The sequence below is a fragment of the Microchirus variegatus genome (assembly GCF_963457635.1).
Source record: "Microchirus variegatus genome assembly, chromosome: 8".
In the NCBI taxonomy this organism is placed as follows: domain Eukaryota; kingdom Metazoa; phylum Chordata; class Actinopteri; order Pleuronectiformes; family Soleidae; genus Microchirus; species Microchirus variegatus.
In genome coordinates, this window is record NC_139809.1 from 13,758,105 (window position 1) to 13,771,790 (window position 13,686).

Below are 13,686 nucleotides of genomic sequence, written 5' to 3' on the forward strand. Positions count from 1 at the left end.
TGACATTTTAGAAAGTACTGATGAAGGCAGCAGTGGATCTACGACTCCCGTGTGCCATGATGTAAAATCACCGATTTTCTCTATGGACTTTTGTGTGGGAGAGTGAGCGGTTTACATCAGGGGTCTCAAGCTCAAATTGGTAAAAGTATTCCGTGATGATATCAGAAATAATTTGAGACGATATTATGTCATGGAATTTCAACATAAAAGTGTTTGTTTTGATATGGAATGATATAATGTTCACAATGACAACATTTATGATGCAAAATTAATCTATAATATCAAAAAGTAGACAGAAATAACTTGATATTGAGTGACGGACTGCACAAAATCAATCGAGTTTGAGAAATCTGGTTTACATTGTCACCCATCGTGGGCCTTTTGTAAAGTTTCCTTATATTTTCCATAATACAACCACACTTGAAAAACACTCCTGAGCTTAAATAATGCTGTTCTGCAGGTGCCTGGGGAGTCGAGGAGGACACAGTCGATGGACATCCTTCCAGTCACATTAAGATTGAGAGGATGTGATTGTTCACACCCAAAGCCAAGAAGATGAAGACAAATCGTCTGATTTCTTCACTGCAAACTCAAATCTAACTGAAAAACGTCCTGAATGTCTTGATGAAGAGTCAGGACTGTTCACCACCATGAGGCTGCTGAGGAAGGTGGTGATGATGAGGAGGATTCTCCATGTGAAGGGAGATGTGTTGTGCACAATGATGCTGCTTCTTCTGTTCTGTCTGCTTCTCTACGCCCGTCAGGTAGGTCAAAGTCACCGCACACAAGCTCTATTTTAGGTATTAGTTCATCATTAATGACCTCACCCATGTCTCCAGGTCATGCTCTCCTCTGGGTGGGACAAACCTCTGTGGAAGCTGGAGATTCACGGCTCTACCAGCTCCAGTCGGACCCTGTTGGGAGCCAGTGGGACCAAAGTAGACCAGAAGTCTCCTGGGGTATGACAATGATCTTAGTCACCTCTGTATCTTGTATGTAGAATCGACATGTCGAGTTGAAATGTCATGTCAACTTTAACTTTAGACGTGTCGCCTTAAACTCGTCACAGCAAAAATATTATTTTTCTCTTTCTACATTTTGGACAACATATAGTATAGTTTAGTATGAGGTTTTTGTCAAATTTTGGACTAACATTTTTTTTTCAAAAATGTTTTCAAATTTAAGACGACATAGTATAGTGAGTAGTTTTCGTCTAATTTTTGACCAAAATTTTTTTTGTCAAAAATAGTATAGGATGACCTTTTTTGTCAAACGTTGGACTACATGGTATAGTATGATGCTTTTGTCAAATTTTGGACGATATAATATGACATTTTTGTGAAATTTTGGACAACAGTACAGTATGAAGTTTTTGTCAAATCTTTGACCACAAAAAGTTTTTCAAAAAACTGTCAAATTTTGGACCAAACATTTTTTCCAAAAAAGTCAATTTCCCCCCCCCCCAAAAAAGTAAATTTTTCCCCCCCAAAAAAGTCACATTTTGGACATTGACATTATGACAGTATGACATTTTTGTCAAATTTTGGACCAAATTTATTTTTCAAAAAATGGTCAGATTTTGGATGACATAGTATAGTTTGACATACTACATAGTAAAGTGTCACGTTTTTGTCAAGTTTTGGAACAAAAAATGTTATTCAAAAAAATTGTCAGATTTTGGACGACATAGTATATAGTATGTCGTTTTTGTCGAATTTTGGACCAAATTTATTTTTTCAAAAAATTGTCAGATTTTGGACGACAAAGTATAGTATGACATACTACATAGTATAGTATGACGTTTTTGTCAAGTTTTGGACCAGATTTTCTAAAAAATTGTCAGATTTTGGCCTACATAGTATAGTATGCCATTTTTGTCAAATTTTGGAACAAATTTTTCTTTAAAAAATGGTCACATTTTGGACGACATAGTATAGTATGACGTACTACATAGTATAGTATGACGTTTTTGTCAAGTTTTGGACAAAAAAAAGATTTTCTAAAAAATTGTCAGATTTTGGACGACAAAGTATAGTATGACGTACTACATAGTATAGTATGACGTTTTTGTCAAGTTTTGGACCAGAAATAAGATTTTCTAAAAAATTGTCAGATTTTGGACGACATAGTTATAGTATGTCGTTTTTGTCAAGTTTTGGACCAAAAAACTGTGTTTCAAAAAAATTGTCAAATTTTGGACGACATAGTATAGTAAGTCGTTTTTGTCAAATTTTGGACCAAATTTTTTTTTCAAAATATTGTCAGATTTTGGACGACATAGTATAGTATGAGGTACTACATAGTATAGTATGACGTTTTTGTCAAGTTTTGGACCAAAAAACTGTGTTTCAAAATTGTTTTCAGATTTTGGATGACATAGTATAGTATGTTGTTTTTGTCAAATTGGACCAAATTTTTTTTTCAAAAGATTGTCAGATTTTGGACGACATAGTATAGTATGATGTACTACATAGTATAGTATGACGTTTTTGTCAAGTTTTGGACCAGAAAAAGATTTTCTAAAAAATTGTCCGATTTTGGACGACATAGTATAGTATGTCGTTTTTGTCAAATTTTGGAACAAATTGTCTTTTTCAAAAAATAGTCAGATTTTGGACAACATAGTATAGCATGACGTACTGCATAGTATAGTATGACGTTTTTGTCAAGTTTTGGACCAGAAAAAATATTTTCAAAAAATGGTCCGATTTTGGACGACATAGTATAGTATGAGGTACTACATAGTATAGTATGACGTTTTTGTCAAGTTTTGGACCAAAAAACTGTGTTTCAAAATTGTTTTCAGATTTTGGATGACATAGTATAGTATGTCGTTTTTGTCAAATTTTGGACCAAATTTTTTTTTCAAAATATTGTCAGATTTTGGACGACATAGTATAGTATGAGGTACTACATAGTATAGTATGACGTTTTTGTCAAGTTTTGGACCAAAAAACTGTGTTTCAAAATTGTTTTCAGATTTTGGATGACATAGTATAGTATGTTGTTTTTGTCAAATTGGACCAAATTTTTTTTTCAAAAGATTGTCAGATTTTGGACGACATAGTATAGTAAGATGTACTACATAGTATAGTATGACGTTTTTGTCAAGTTTTGGACCAGAAAAAGATTTTCTAAAAAATTGTCAGATTTTGGACGACGTTTTTTAGTATGTCGTTTTTGTCAAATTTTGGAACAAATTGTCTTTTTCAAAAAATCGTCAGATTTTGGACAACATAGTATAGCATGACGTACTGCATAGTATAGTATGACGTTTTGGTCAAGTTTTGGACCAGAAAAAATATTTTCAAAAAATGGTCCGATTTTGGACGACATAGTATAGTATGTCGTTTTTGTCAAATTTTGGACCAAATTTTTTTTTCAAAATATTGTCAGATTTTGGACGACATAGTATAGTATGAGGTACTACATAGTATAGTATGACGTTTTTGTCAAGTTTTGGACCAAAAAACTGTGTTTCAAAATTGTTTTCAGATTTTGGATGACATAGTATAGTATGTTGTTTTTGTCAAATTGGACCAAATTTTTTTTTCAAAAGATTGTCAGATTTTGGACGACATAGTATAGCATGACGTACTGCATAGTATAGTATGACGTTTTTGTCAAGTTTTGGACCAGAAAAAATATTTTCAAAAAATGGTCCGATTTTGGACGACATAGTATAGTAAGTCGTTTTTGTCAAATTTTGGACCAAATTTTTTTTTCAAAATATTGTCAGATTTTGGACGACATAGTATAGTATGAGGTACTACATAGTATAGTATGACGTTTTTGTCAAGTTTTGGACCAAAAAACTGTGTTTCAAAATTGTTTTCAGATTTTGGATGACATAGTATAGTATGTTGTTTTTGTCAAATTGGACCAAATTTTTTTTTCAAAAGATTGTCAGATTTTGGACGACATAGTATAGTAAGATGTACTACATAGTATAGTATGACGTTTTTGTCAAGTTTTGGACCAGAAAAAGATTTTCTAAAAAATTGTCAGATTTTGGACGACATAGTATAGTATGTCGTTTTTGTCAAATTTTGGAACAAATTGTCTTTTTCAAAAAATCGTCAGATTTTGGACAACATAGTATAGCATGACGTACTGCATTGTATAGTAAGACGTTTTGGTCAAGTTTTGGACCAGAAAAAATATTTTCAAAAAATGGTCCGATTTTGGACGACATAGTATATATAGTATGTCGTTTTTGTCAAATTTTGGACCAAATTTTTTTTTCAAAATATTGTCAGATTTTGGACGACATAGTATAGTATGAGGTACTACATAGTATAGTATGACGTTTTTGTCAAGTTTTGGACCAAAAAACTGTGTTTCAAAATTGTTTTCAGATTTTGGATGACATAGTATAGTATGTTGTTTTTGTCAAATTGGACCAAATTTTTTTTTCAAAAGATTGTCAGATTTTGGACGACATAGTATAGCATGACGTACTGCATAGTATAGTATGACGTTTTTGTCAAGTTTTGGACCAGAAAAAATATTTTCAAAAAATGGTCCGATTTTGGACGACATAGTATATAGTAAGTCGTTTTTGTCAAATTTTGGACCAAATTTTTTTTTCAAAATATTGTCAGATTTTGGACGACATAGTATAGTATGAGGTACTACATAGTATAGTATGTCGTTTTTGTCAAATTTTGGAACAAATTGTCTTTTTCAAAAAATCGTCAGATTTTGGACAACATAGTATAGCATGACGTACTACATAGTAAAGTATGACGTTTTTGTCAAGTTTTGGACCAAAAAAATGTTTTTCAAAAAATTGTCAGATTTTGGACGACATAGTATAGCATGACATACTACATAGTATAGTATGACGTTTTTGTCAAGTTTTGGACCAAAAAACTGTTTCAAAATTATTTTCAGATTTTGGATGACATAGTATAGTATGTTGTTTTTGTCAAATTTTGGACCAAATTTTTTTTTTTTTAAATTGTCTGATTTTGGACGACATAGTATAGTATGTTGTTTTTGTCAAATTTTTGACCAAATTTTTTTTTCAAAAAATTGTCAGATTTTGGACGACAAAGTATAGTATGACGTACTGCATAGTATAGTATGACGTTTTTGTCAAGTTTTGGACCAGAAAAAATATTTTCAAAAAATGGTCAGATTTTTAATAAAAAATTAGGTCCAAAATTTGACAAAAACGACATACTATACTAGGTCGTTTTTGTCAAATTTTGGACCAAATTATTTTTCAAAAAATTGTCCGATTTTGGACGAAGAAGTATAGTATGACGTACTACATAGTATAGTATGACGTTTTGTCAAGTTTTGGACCAGAAAAAATATTTTTCAAAAAATTGTCAAATTTTGGACGACATAGTATAGTATGAGGTACTACATAGTATAGTATGACGTTTTTGTCAAGTTTTGGACCAAAAAACTGTGTTTCAAAATTGTTTTCAGATTTTGGATGACATAGTATAGTATGTTGTTTTTGTCAAATTGGACCAAATTTTTTTTTCAAAAGATTGTCAGTTTTTGGACGACATAGTATAGTATGATGTACTACATAGTATAGTATGACGTTTTTGTCAAGTTTTGGACCAGAAAAAGAATTTCAAAAAAATTGTCAGATTTTGGACGACATAGTATAGTATGTCGTTTTTGTCAAATTTTGGAACAAATTGTCTTTTTCAAAAAATCGTCAGATTTTGGACAACATAGTATAGCATGACGTACTACATAGTAAAGTATGACGTTTTTGTCAAGTTTTGGACCAAAAAAATGTTTTTCAAAAAATTGTCAGATTTTGGACGATATAGTATAGCATGACGTACTACATAGTATAGTATGACGTTTTTGTCAAGTTTTGGACCAAAAAACTGTGTTTCAAAATTATTTTCAGATTTTGGACGACATAGTATAGTATGTCGTTTTTGTCAAATTTTGGAACAAATTGTCTTTTTCAAAAAATCGTCAGATTTTGGACAACATAGTATAGCATGACGTACTGCATAGTATAGTATGACGTTTTGGTCAAGTTTTGGACCAGAAAAAATATTTTCAAAAAATGGTCCGATTTTGGACAACATAGTATAGTATGTCGTTTTTGTCAAATTTTGGACCAAATTTTTTTTTCAAAATATTGTCAGATTTTGGACGACATAGTATAGTATGAGGTACTACATAGTATAGTATGACGTTTTTGTCAAGTTTTGGACCAAAAAACTGTGTTTCAAAATTGTTTTCAGATTTTGGATGACATAGTATAGTATGTTGTTTTTGTCAAATTGGACCAAATTTTTTTTTCAAAAGATTGTCAGATTTTGGACGACATAGTATAGCATGACGTACTGCATAGTATAGTATGACGTTTTTGTCAAGTTTTGGACCAGAAAAAATATTTTCAAAAAATGGTCCGATTTTGGACGACATAGTATAGTAAGTCGTTTTTGTCAAATTTTGGACCAAATTTTTTTTTCAAAATATTGTCAGATTTTGGACGACATAGTATAGTATGAGGTACTACATAGTATAGTATGACGTTTTTGTCAAGTTTTGGACCAAAAAACTGTGTTTCAAAATTGTTTTCAGATTTTGGATGACATAGTATAGTATGTTGTTTTTGTCAAATTGGACCAAATTTTTTTTTCAAAAGATTGTCAGATTTTGGACGACATAGTATAGTAAGATGTACTACATAGTATAGTATGACGTTTTTGTCAAGTTTTGGACCAGAAAAAGATTTTCTAAAAAATTGTCAGATTTTGGACGACATAGTATAGTATGTCGTTTTTGTCAAATTTTGGAACAAATTGTCTTTTTCAAAAAATCGTCAGATTTTGGACGACATAGTATAGTATGTCGTTTTTGTCAAATTTTGGAACAAATTGTCTTTTTCAAAAAATCGTCAGATTTTGGACAACATAGTATAGCATGACGTACTACATAGTAAAGTATGACGTTTTTGTCAAGTTTTGGACCAAAAAAATGTTTTTCAAAAAATTGTCAGATTTTGGACGACATAGTATAGCATGACGTACTACATAGTATAGTATGACGTTTTTGTCAAGTTTTGGACCAAAAAACTGTGTTTCAAAATTATTTTCAGATTTTGGATGACATAGTATAGTATGTTGTTTTTGTCAAATTTTGGACCAAATTTTTTTTTTTTTAAATTGTCAGATTTTGGACGACATAGTATAGTATGTTGTTTTTGTCAAATTTTTGACCAAATTTTTTTTTCAAAAAATTGTCAGATTTTGGACGACAAAGTATAGTATGACGTACTGCATAGTATAGTATGACGTTTTTGTCAAGTTTTGGACCAGAAAAAATATTTTCAAAAAATGGTCAGATTTTTAATAAAAAATTAGGTCCAAAATTTGACAAAAACGACATACTATACTAGGTCGTTTTTGTCAAATTTTGGACCAAATTATTTTTCAAAAAATTGTCCGATTTTGGACGAAGAAGTATAGTATGACGTACTACATAGTATAGTATGACGTTTTTGTCAAGTTTTGGACCAAAAAACTGTGTTTCAAAATTGTTTTCAGATTTTGGATGACATAGTATAGTATGTTGTTTTTGTCAAATTGGACCAAATTTTTTTTTCAAAAGATTGTCAGTTTTTGGACGACATAGTATAGTATGATGTACTACATAGTATAGTATGACGTTTTTGTCAAGTTTTGGACCAGAAAAAGAATTTCAAAAAAATTGTCAGATTTTGGACGACATAGTATAGTATGTCGTTTTTGTCAAATTTTGGAACAAATTGTCTTTTTCAAAAAATCGTCAGATTTTGGACAACATAGTATAGCATGACGTACTACATAGTAAAGTATGACGTTTTTGTCAAGTTTTGGACCAAAAAAATGTTTTTCAAAAAATTGTCAGATTTTGGACGATATAGTATAGCATGACGTACTACATAGTATAGTATGACGTTTTTGTCAAGTTTTGGACCAAAAAACTGTGTTTCAAAATTATTTTCAGATTTTGAATGACATAGTATAGTATGTTGTTTTTGTCAAATTTTGGACCAAATTTTTTTTTTTAAAAATTGTCAGATTTTGGACGACATAGTATAGTATGTTGTTTTTGTCAAATTTTTGACCAATTTTTTTTTTCAAAAAATTGTCAGATTTTGGACGACAAAGTATAGTATGACGTACTGCATAGTATAGTATGACGTTTTTGTCAAGTTTTGGACCAGAAAAAATATTTTCAAAAAATTGTCAGATTTTGAATAAAAAATTAGGTCCAAAATTTGACAAAAACGACATACTATACTAGGTCGTTTTTGTCAAATTTTGGACCACATTTTTTTTCAAAAAATTGTCCGATTTTGGACGACATAGTATAGTATGACGTACTACATAGTATAGTATGACGTTTTTGTCAAGTTTTGGACAAAAAAACTGTGTTACAAAGAAATTGTCAGATTTTGGCCGATATAGTATAGTATGTCGTTTTTGTCAAATTATGGACCACATTTTTTTTCCAAAAATTGTCAGATTTTGGACGACATAGTATAGTATGACGTACTACATCGTATAGTATGACGTTTTTGTCAAGTTTTGGACAAAAAAACTGTGTTACAAAGAAATTGTCAGATTTTGGCGACATAGTATAGTATGTTGTTTTTGTCAAATTTTGGACCAAACTTTTTTTTTCAAAAAATGGTCAGAGTTTGGACGACATAGTATAGTATGACATATTACATAGTATAGTATGACGTTTTTGTCAAGTTTTGGACCAAAATAAAGATTTTCTAAAAAATTGTCAGACTTCGGACGACATATTATAGTATGTTAATTTTGAACAGCATAGTATGGTATGACGTGTTTGTCAAATTTTGGACCAAATTCTTTTTTGGTAAAAAAATGGTCAAACTTTGGACGACATAGTATTGTATGACGTTTTTGTCCAATTTTGGACCGAACATTTTTTATTTAAAAAATTGTCAAATTTTGGACGACATTGTATAGTATGATATGGCATAGTATAACATGACAATTATGTCAAATATTGAGGAAAAATATACATAGTATAGTATGAAGTGTTTGTCAAAGTTTGGATGAAATTTTTTTTAACAAAAAAATGGTCACATTTTGGATGACATAATATAGTATGACGTTTTTGTCCAATTTTGGGCCAAAATTATTTTTCCAAAAGAAATGTCAAATCTTGGATGGCATAGTATAGTATGACATTTTTGTCAAATTGTTGACGACATAATATAGTTAGATTTTTTTGTCAAATTGTGGACCAAAAAATGTTTTGTTGAAAAAAATGGTCAAATCTTTGGACGACATACTATAGTATTTTTTCTTTGTCAAATTTTGGACCAAAATTATTTTTGTCTAAAAAATTGTCAAATTTTGGACAACAGTATAGTATGATGTTTTTGTCCAATTTTGGACCAAGCATAGTATAGTATGACTTGTTTACACATTATATTTATATATATATTTTTTTTAAATGCATTTTTTTGTTTTAAAGTGTTTCATGAATTAAATCGGATTGGATTGGAGTTTCTAACCCACATACAGACCCACGGACAGAGAGAACATAACATACACATAATCTTCTCCAGTATTTTACCAACTTTGGCTTTCGTCGTGAAATAATCAGAGAACCAAAAAGCTAGAATGAGGCCCAGTAAAAAATTCAAAAGTAATGCTGACCTGAGGTCAATTAAAAGACATAGACGCCGTTTAAAGTCTGTTTTCATAGTGCTGTGTTTGCTCCAGCTCCAGTGATGGCCACTGCTCATCCAGCAAACATTTCCTTTCTAAAATGAATGTCCTCTGTCCCCTGTCTTACATTCCAGGAACCATCCAGCCCTCCAGCACCACAGCTGCCTGCCTGTAAGCCCGAGTCCATCACCAAACCGACTCAGGCCAAGTCCAAATCTAAGGGGAAATCCAAGGGGAAATCAAAGTCCCGACGGAAGAACGTGGTGCCGACGAAGGCCGCCGGCAAACCTCTGCCCACGAGGCCACCGTTTGACTTTGAGGGCTACCTGAGAGAAAAGGACAACAGAAACTTTCGGCTGCTCATAGATCAGCCCGAGAAATGTCACATCAGAGGAGAAGAGGCAGAAGGAGGAGGAGGAGGGAGGGAAGAAACGGGATCCACTCCTGCTCTCCACATGCTCATCGCAGTCAAATCTGTTGCTGCAGATTTTGATAAACGTCAGGTAACTTTATTGCCAACCACCATAACCAGACTTTTTTGTCAAACTTTGCACAATTTTTTTTTTTTACTTTTTTTGTCAAATTTTGGACAATTTTCTTTTTGACTTTTTGTCCAATTTTGGGCGAAATACTAACCTATGACTATTTTGTCAAATTTTTGAAAAAAATGTTTTCTACTCTTTTGTCCAATTTTGGATGACATACTAGATTCAAGATTCAAGATTCAAGATGCTTTATTTATCCCGAGGGAAATTATTGTGCAACAATTGGGAGGTAAAAGTGTAGATGTACAAGAGTTAAAAGATACATAAAATAAAATAAAATAAAATAAAATAAAATAAAATAAAATAAAAATAAAAATAAAAATAAAACAAAAAAAATAAAGTAAAATAAACAAGCAAGACAAATGCAACAAAGTGCCAAACAGAAGGAAAAACAGTAACTTACAACAGTAACTTAAATGTAACAATGCCACAAAAAAGAATCAAAAAAGAATCACAGTCAACGTAGGTATATATAATATACAGCAGTACGCACGGAAATAAAATAAGTACAACTAAAATATGGTGAGCAAATGTTGAAAGTGATAAACAGTGATAAGGTGACTAATGTTATCAGCATAGTGCAAACAAAGTAAAGTGATGAAGTGATATGGGTAAAGTGACATTTGGATCAGGACACAGTGTCTCCACTGTTCCTAATGCGGCCAGAAGTAGCTAAATTAAACAGCCTGATGGCCACAGGAAGAAAAGACTTCCTCTGGCGTTCTGTGTTACACCGGGGGAGAATGAGTCTGTTGCTGAAGGTGCTTCTAACCCAGGGGTCACCAACCTTTTTGAGATGAGAGCTACCTTAAGGGTAAAAAATAATATGGAGGGCTACCACATTAACATTTTTTTTTTGTTTACCATTTAAATGATTAATATTATGCATTTAACTGCATACACATTCATTCCAGTGCTTACTCCTAACGATTACCAGTTTTTATAAACAATATCAAAGATATTTTACTGAGCGATCATACGGATACATGCAAGTGAGGTGCAGTGAAGTGAGACCGCGGGCACCGTATTGGCTGCCTGCGAATTTTTTTAAATTAACTTTTTTGTCAAATTTTGGACGACATACTAACCTATGACTTTTTCAATTCAAATTCAAATTCAAATTTCAACAACACAGAGAATTTAAACCCTTATGTTTGCTATTTTTTTGATCTGTTATTTTCTTAACTTTATGATTCTGTAACTATAAATACTGAAATAAAGGATCACACTGTGAAAAAGAAAAAGAAAAGATGAACAAAAACGACTGGACAGTTAAAGAAAACGACTCCACCCTTTTTTCTCCTGGCTCACAGGTGGTACGTCGGACATGGGGTAAAGAGAGACATTTCCACGACGGTGTGTCCATCCGTACAGTTTTCCTGCTCGGCGTTCCCAGAAACCGGAGTTCTCTGCCTCTGTGGGATCGACTCCTGACCTACGAGAGTCAAACATTTCAAGACATCCTGCTTTGGGACTTTGAAGACACTTTCTTCAACCTGACGCTGAAGGAAACACACTTTCTGGAATGGGTCAACAGCAGTTGTCCTCGTGTCAAGTCAGTATTTCTAAAAAAGAAAAAAAAATACTCTGATTATAAACACGTGACTCGTACTTTGACACGTTTCTACCTCCGTCACACAGGTTCATCTTTAAAGGTGACGCGGACGTCTACGTGAACGTGGAGAACATTTTAGAGATGCTACAAGGCCAAAAGCCAGATAAAGATCTGTTTGTCGGGGACATCATTATCCACGCCAAACCCATTCGCCGCCGCAGTTCCAAGTATTACGTGCCCGAGTTTGTGTACGGAGGAGGTTTGTACCCGAACTATGCCGGAGGAGGAGGATTCGTCATGTCGGGACATACGGCTCGCAGACTCAGCTCTGCATGTCAACAGGTAATTCAAAATGTAGTGTCCATATTCTATTTAAATACATATACAATGACAGTGCGACTTCAAATAAATAAGTATTAATTAACATTAATAAAAGACAAACTTTCAAACTATCACGTCAAAACGTTTAGATTAAAACAGTGCTGGGCACGTTAACGGCGGTTAACGGCAACCTCACCGCTAATGCACGTTAGCATGTTAACATTGACGCATGACGCATGTTTACGTGACTCCCGATTACTAAAATGAGGCTCACATACACAGTACACAGGTACGCTGGTTATTTGTAGCGCTGCTCTTTTCGTTTAATGAACAGACCGCTCCAGTTCGACTGTAGGTGCGCTAACGGCGCTAAAGGAGCTAACATAGCTAATTGCGCTAACTGGTAAACGGTGCCTGTACTCCGGTGCCGCGGCATGTAAACATGACATCATGCGTGTCTTTTTTCGGTCAGTCGTCATGGAAACACATTGTGTGTTAACGTGCTTTAATGCGCGCTAACGTTGATGACGTTATCGCAGGTTAACCGCCGTTAACTATAACCACCGCAAACTATAAATACGTCATCAACTTAATACACTAGGCACATTTTTGAATTCTAAATGACTCATTTCTCGCCTCAAATGATCTTAAAACTGCGTTCAGGGACACGGAAGAAATATTTATTTCAGGTTTATTTTTGTTTTCTCTGCTGCTATATTCTGGCGAAATGCATTCTGGGATACATGGGCTTTCCCAAGTATGCTCAAGTCATCACCATGGATGTATTCTAAGAACTGGATTTGCATGTTTGCAATATGAGTAAAACTGAGTGAGTGGGGTTATTATTGCACATTAAAAAAAAATGAGCAATTGCAAACAGGCAAATACCTGTATTGAGCACAGAATATATTTTTGTAATAAACCCTATTAACTGGACCTTAAAACATTGTTGTACATACTGTATTTGTCATCTTTGATCCACATCTATCTCTTTGTGTTCTCCAGGTGGAGTTGTTCCCCATCGACGACGTCTTTTTGGGAATGTGTCTCCAGCTGATCGGCGTCAAACCCTCGCGGCACCAGGGCTTCCGAACCTTCGGGATCCTGCGGCCGTCCGCTGCGCCGCACCTGGAGACGTTCAACCCGTGTTTCTACAGAGAGCTCATGGTGGTTCACAGCCTCAGCGTGCCGCAGATCTGGCTCATGTGGAACCTGCTGCACGACCCCAGTCTGAGCTGCCACAACAGGACCGACGGCCCCACGTCCTGGCCCTTTAAGTGGAGAGAGGGGACCGGGGGGGAGGAGGAGGCGGCGGGAGAGGAGACGGACTACGGCGAGAAGCGGGTGTTTGTCACACACGAGTGACCTTTGAAAGAACTGTGATGTGAGGATTGATTAGAGCTGGCAGATCGACATGGAGGAAATGAGTTGGCAAATAGGTTTTTTTTTTAATGTTTGTTCACGCGGAAAACATGGCTAAATGTGGTTAACTGGTTTAACCCCATCCAAGCTGTGTGTGTGTGTGTGTGTATGTCTGTCCAAGCCAAGCCTGAGAAGGACAGTGGGACAGTTGGACAGT

General features: G+C 33.9%; 1 protein-coding gene across 1 annotated transcript; it reads left to right on the forward strand.

Annotated features, from left to right (window-relative positions):
* Positions 1–646: 646 nt before the first annotated feature.
* On the forward strand, positions 647–13,472 carry b3gnt9 (UDP-GlcNAc:betaGal beta-1,3-N-acetylglucosaminyltransferase 9; the record flags this gene model as incomplete). Its single annotated transcript, XM_083893455.1, has 6 exons — positions 647–764; positions 840–959; positions 9,821–10,189; positions 11,545–11,786; positions 11,873–12,128; positions 13,113–13,472. The coding sequence occupies exons 1-6, from the start codon at positions 651–653 to the stop codon at positions 13,470–13,472; spliced, it is 1,461 nt and encodes a 486-aa protein (XP_083749581.1). The 5' UTR covers positions 647–650.
* Positions 13,473–13,686: the final 214 nt, after the last annotated feature.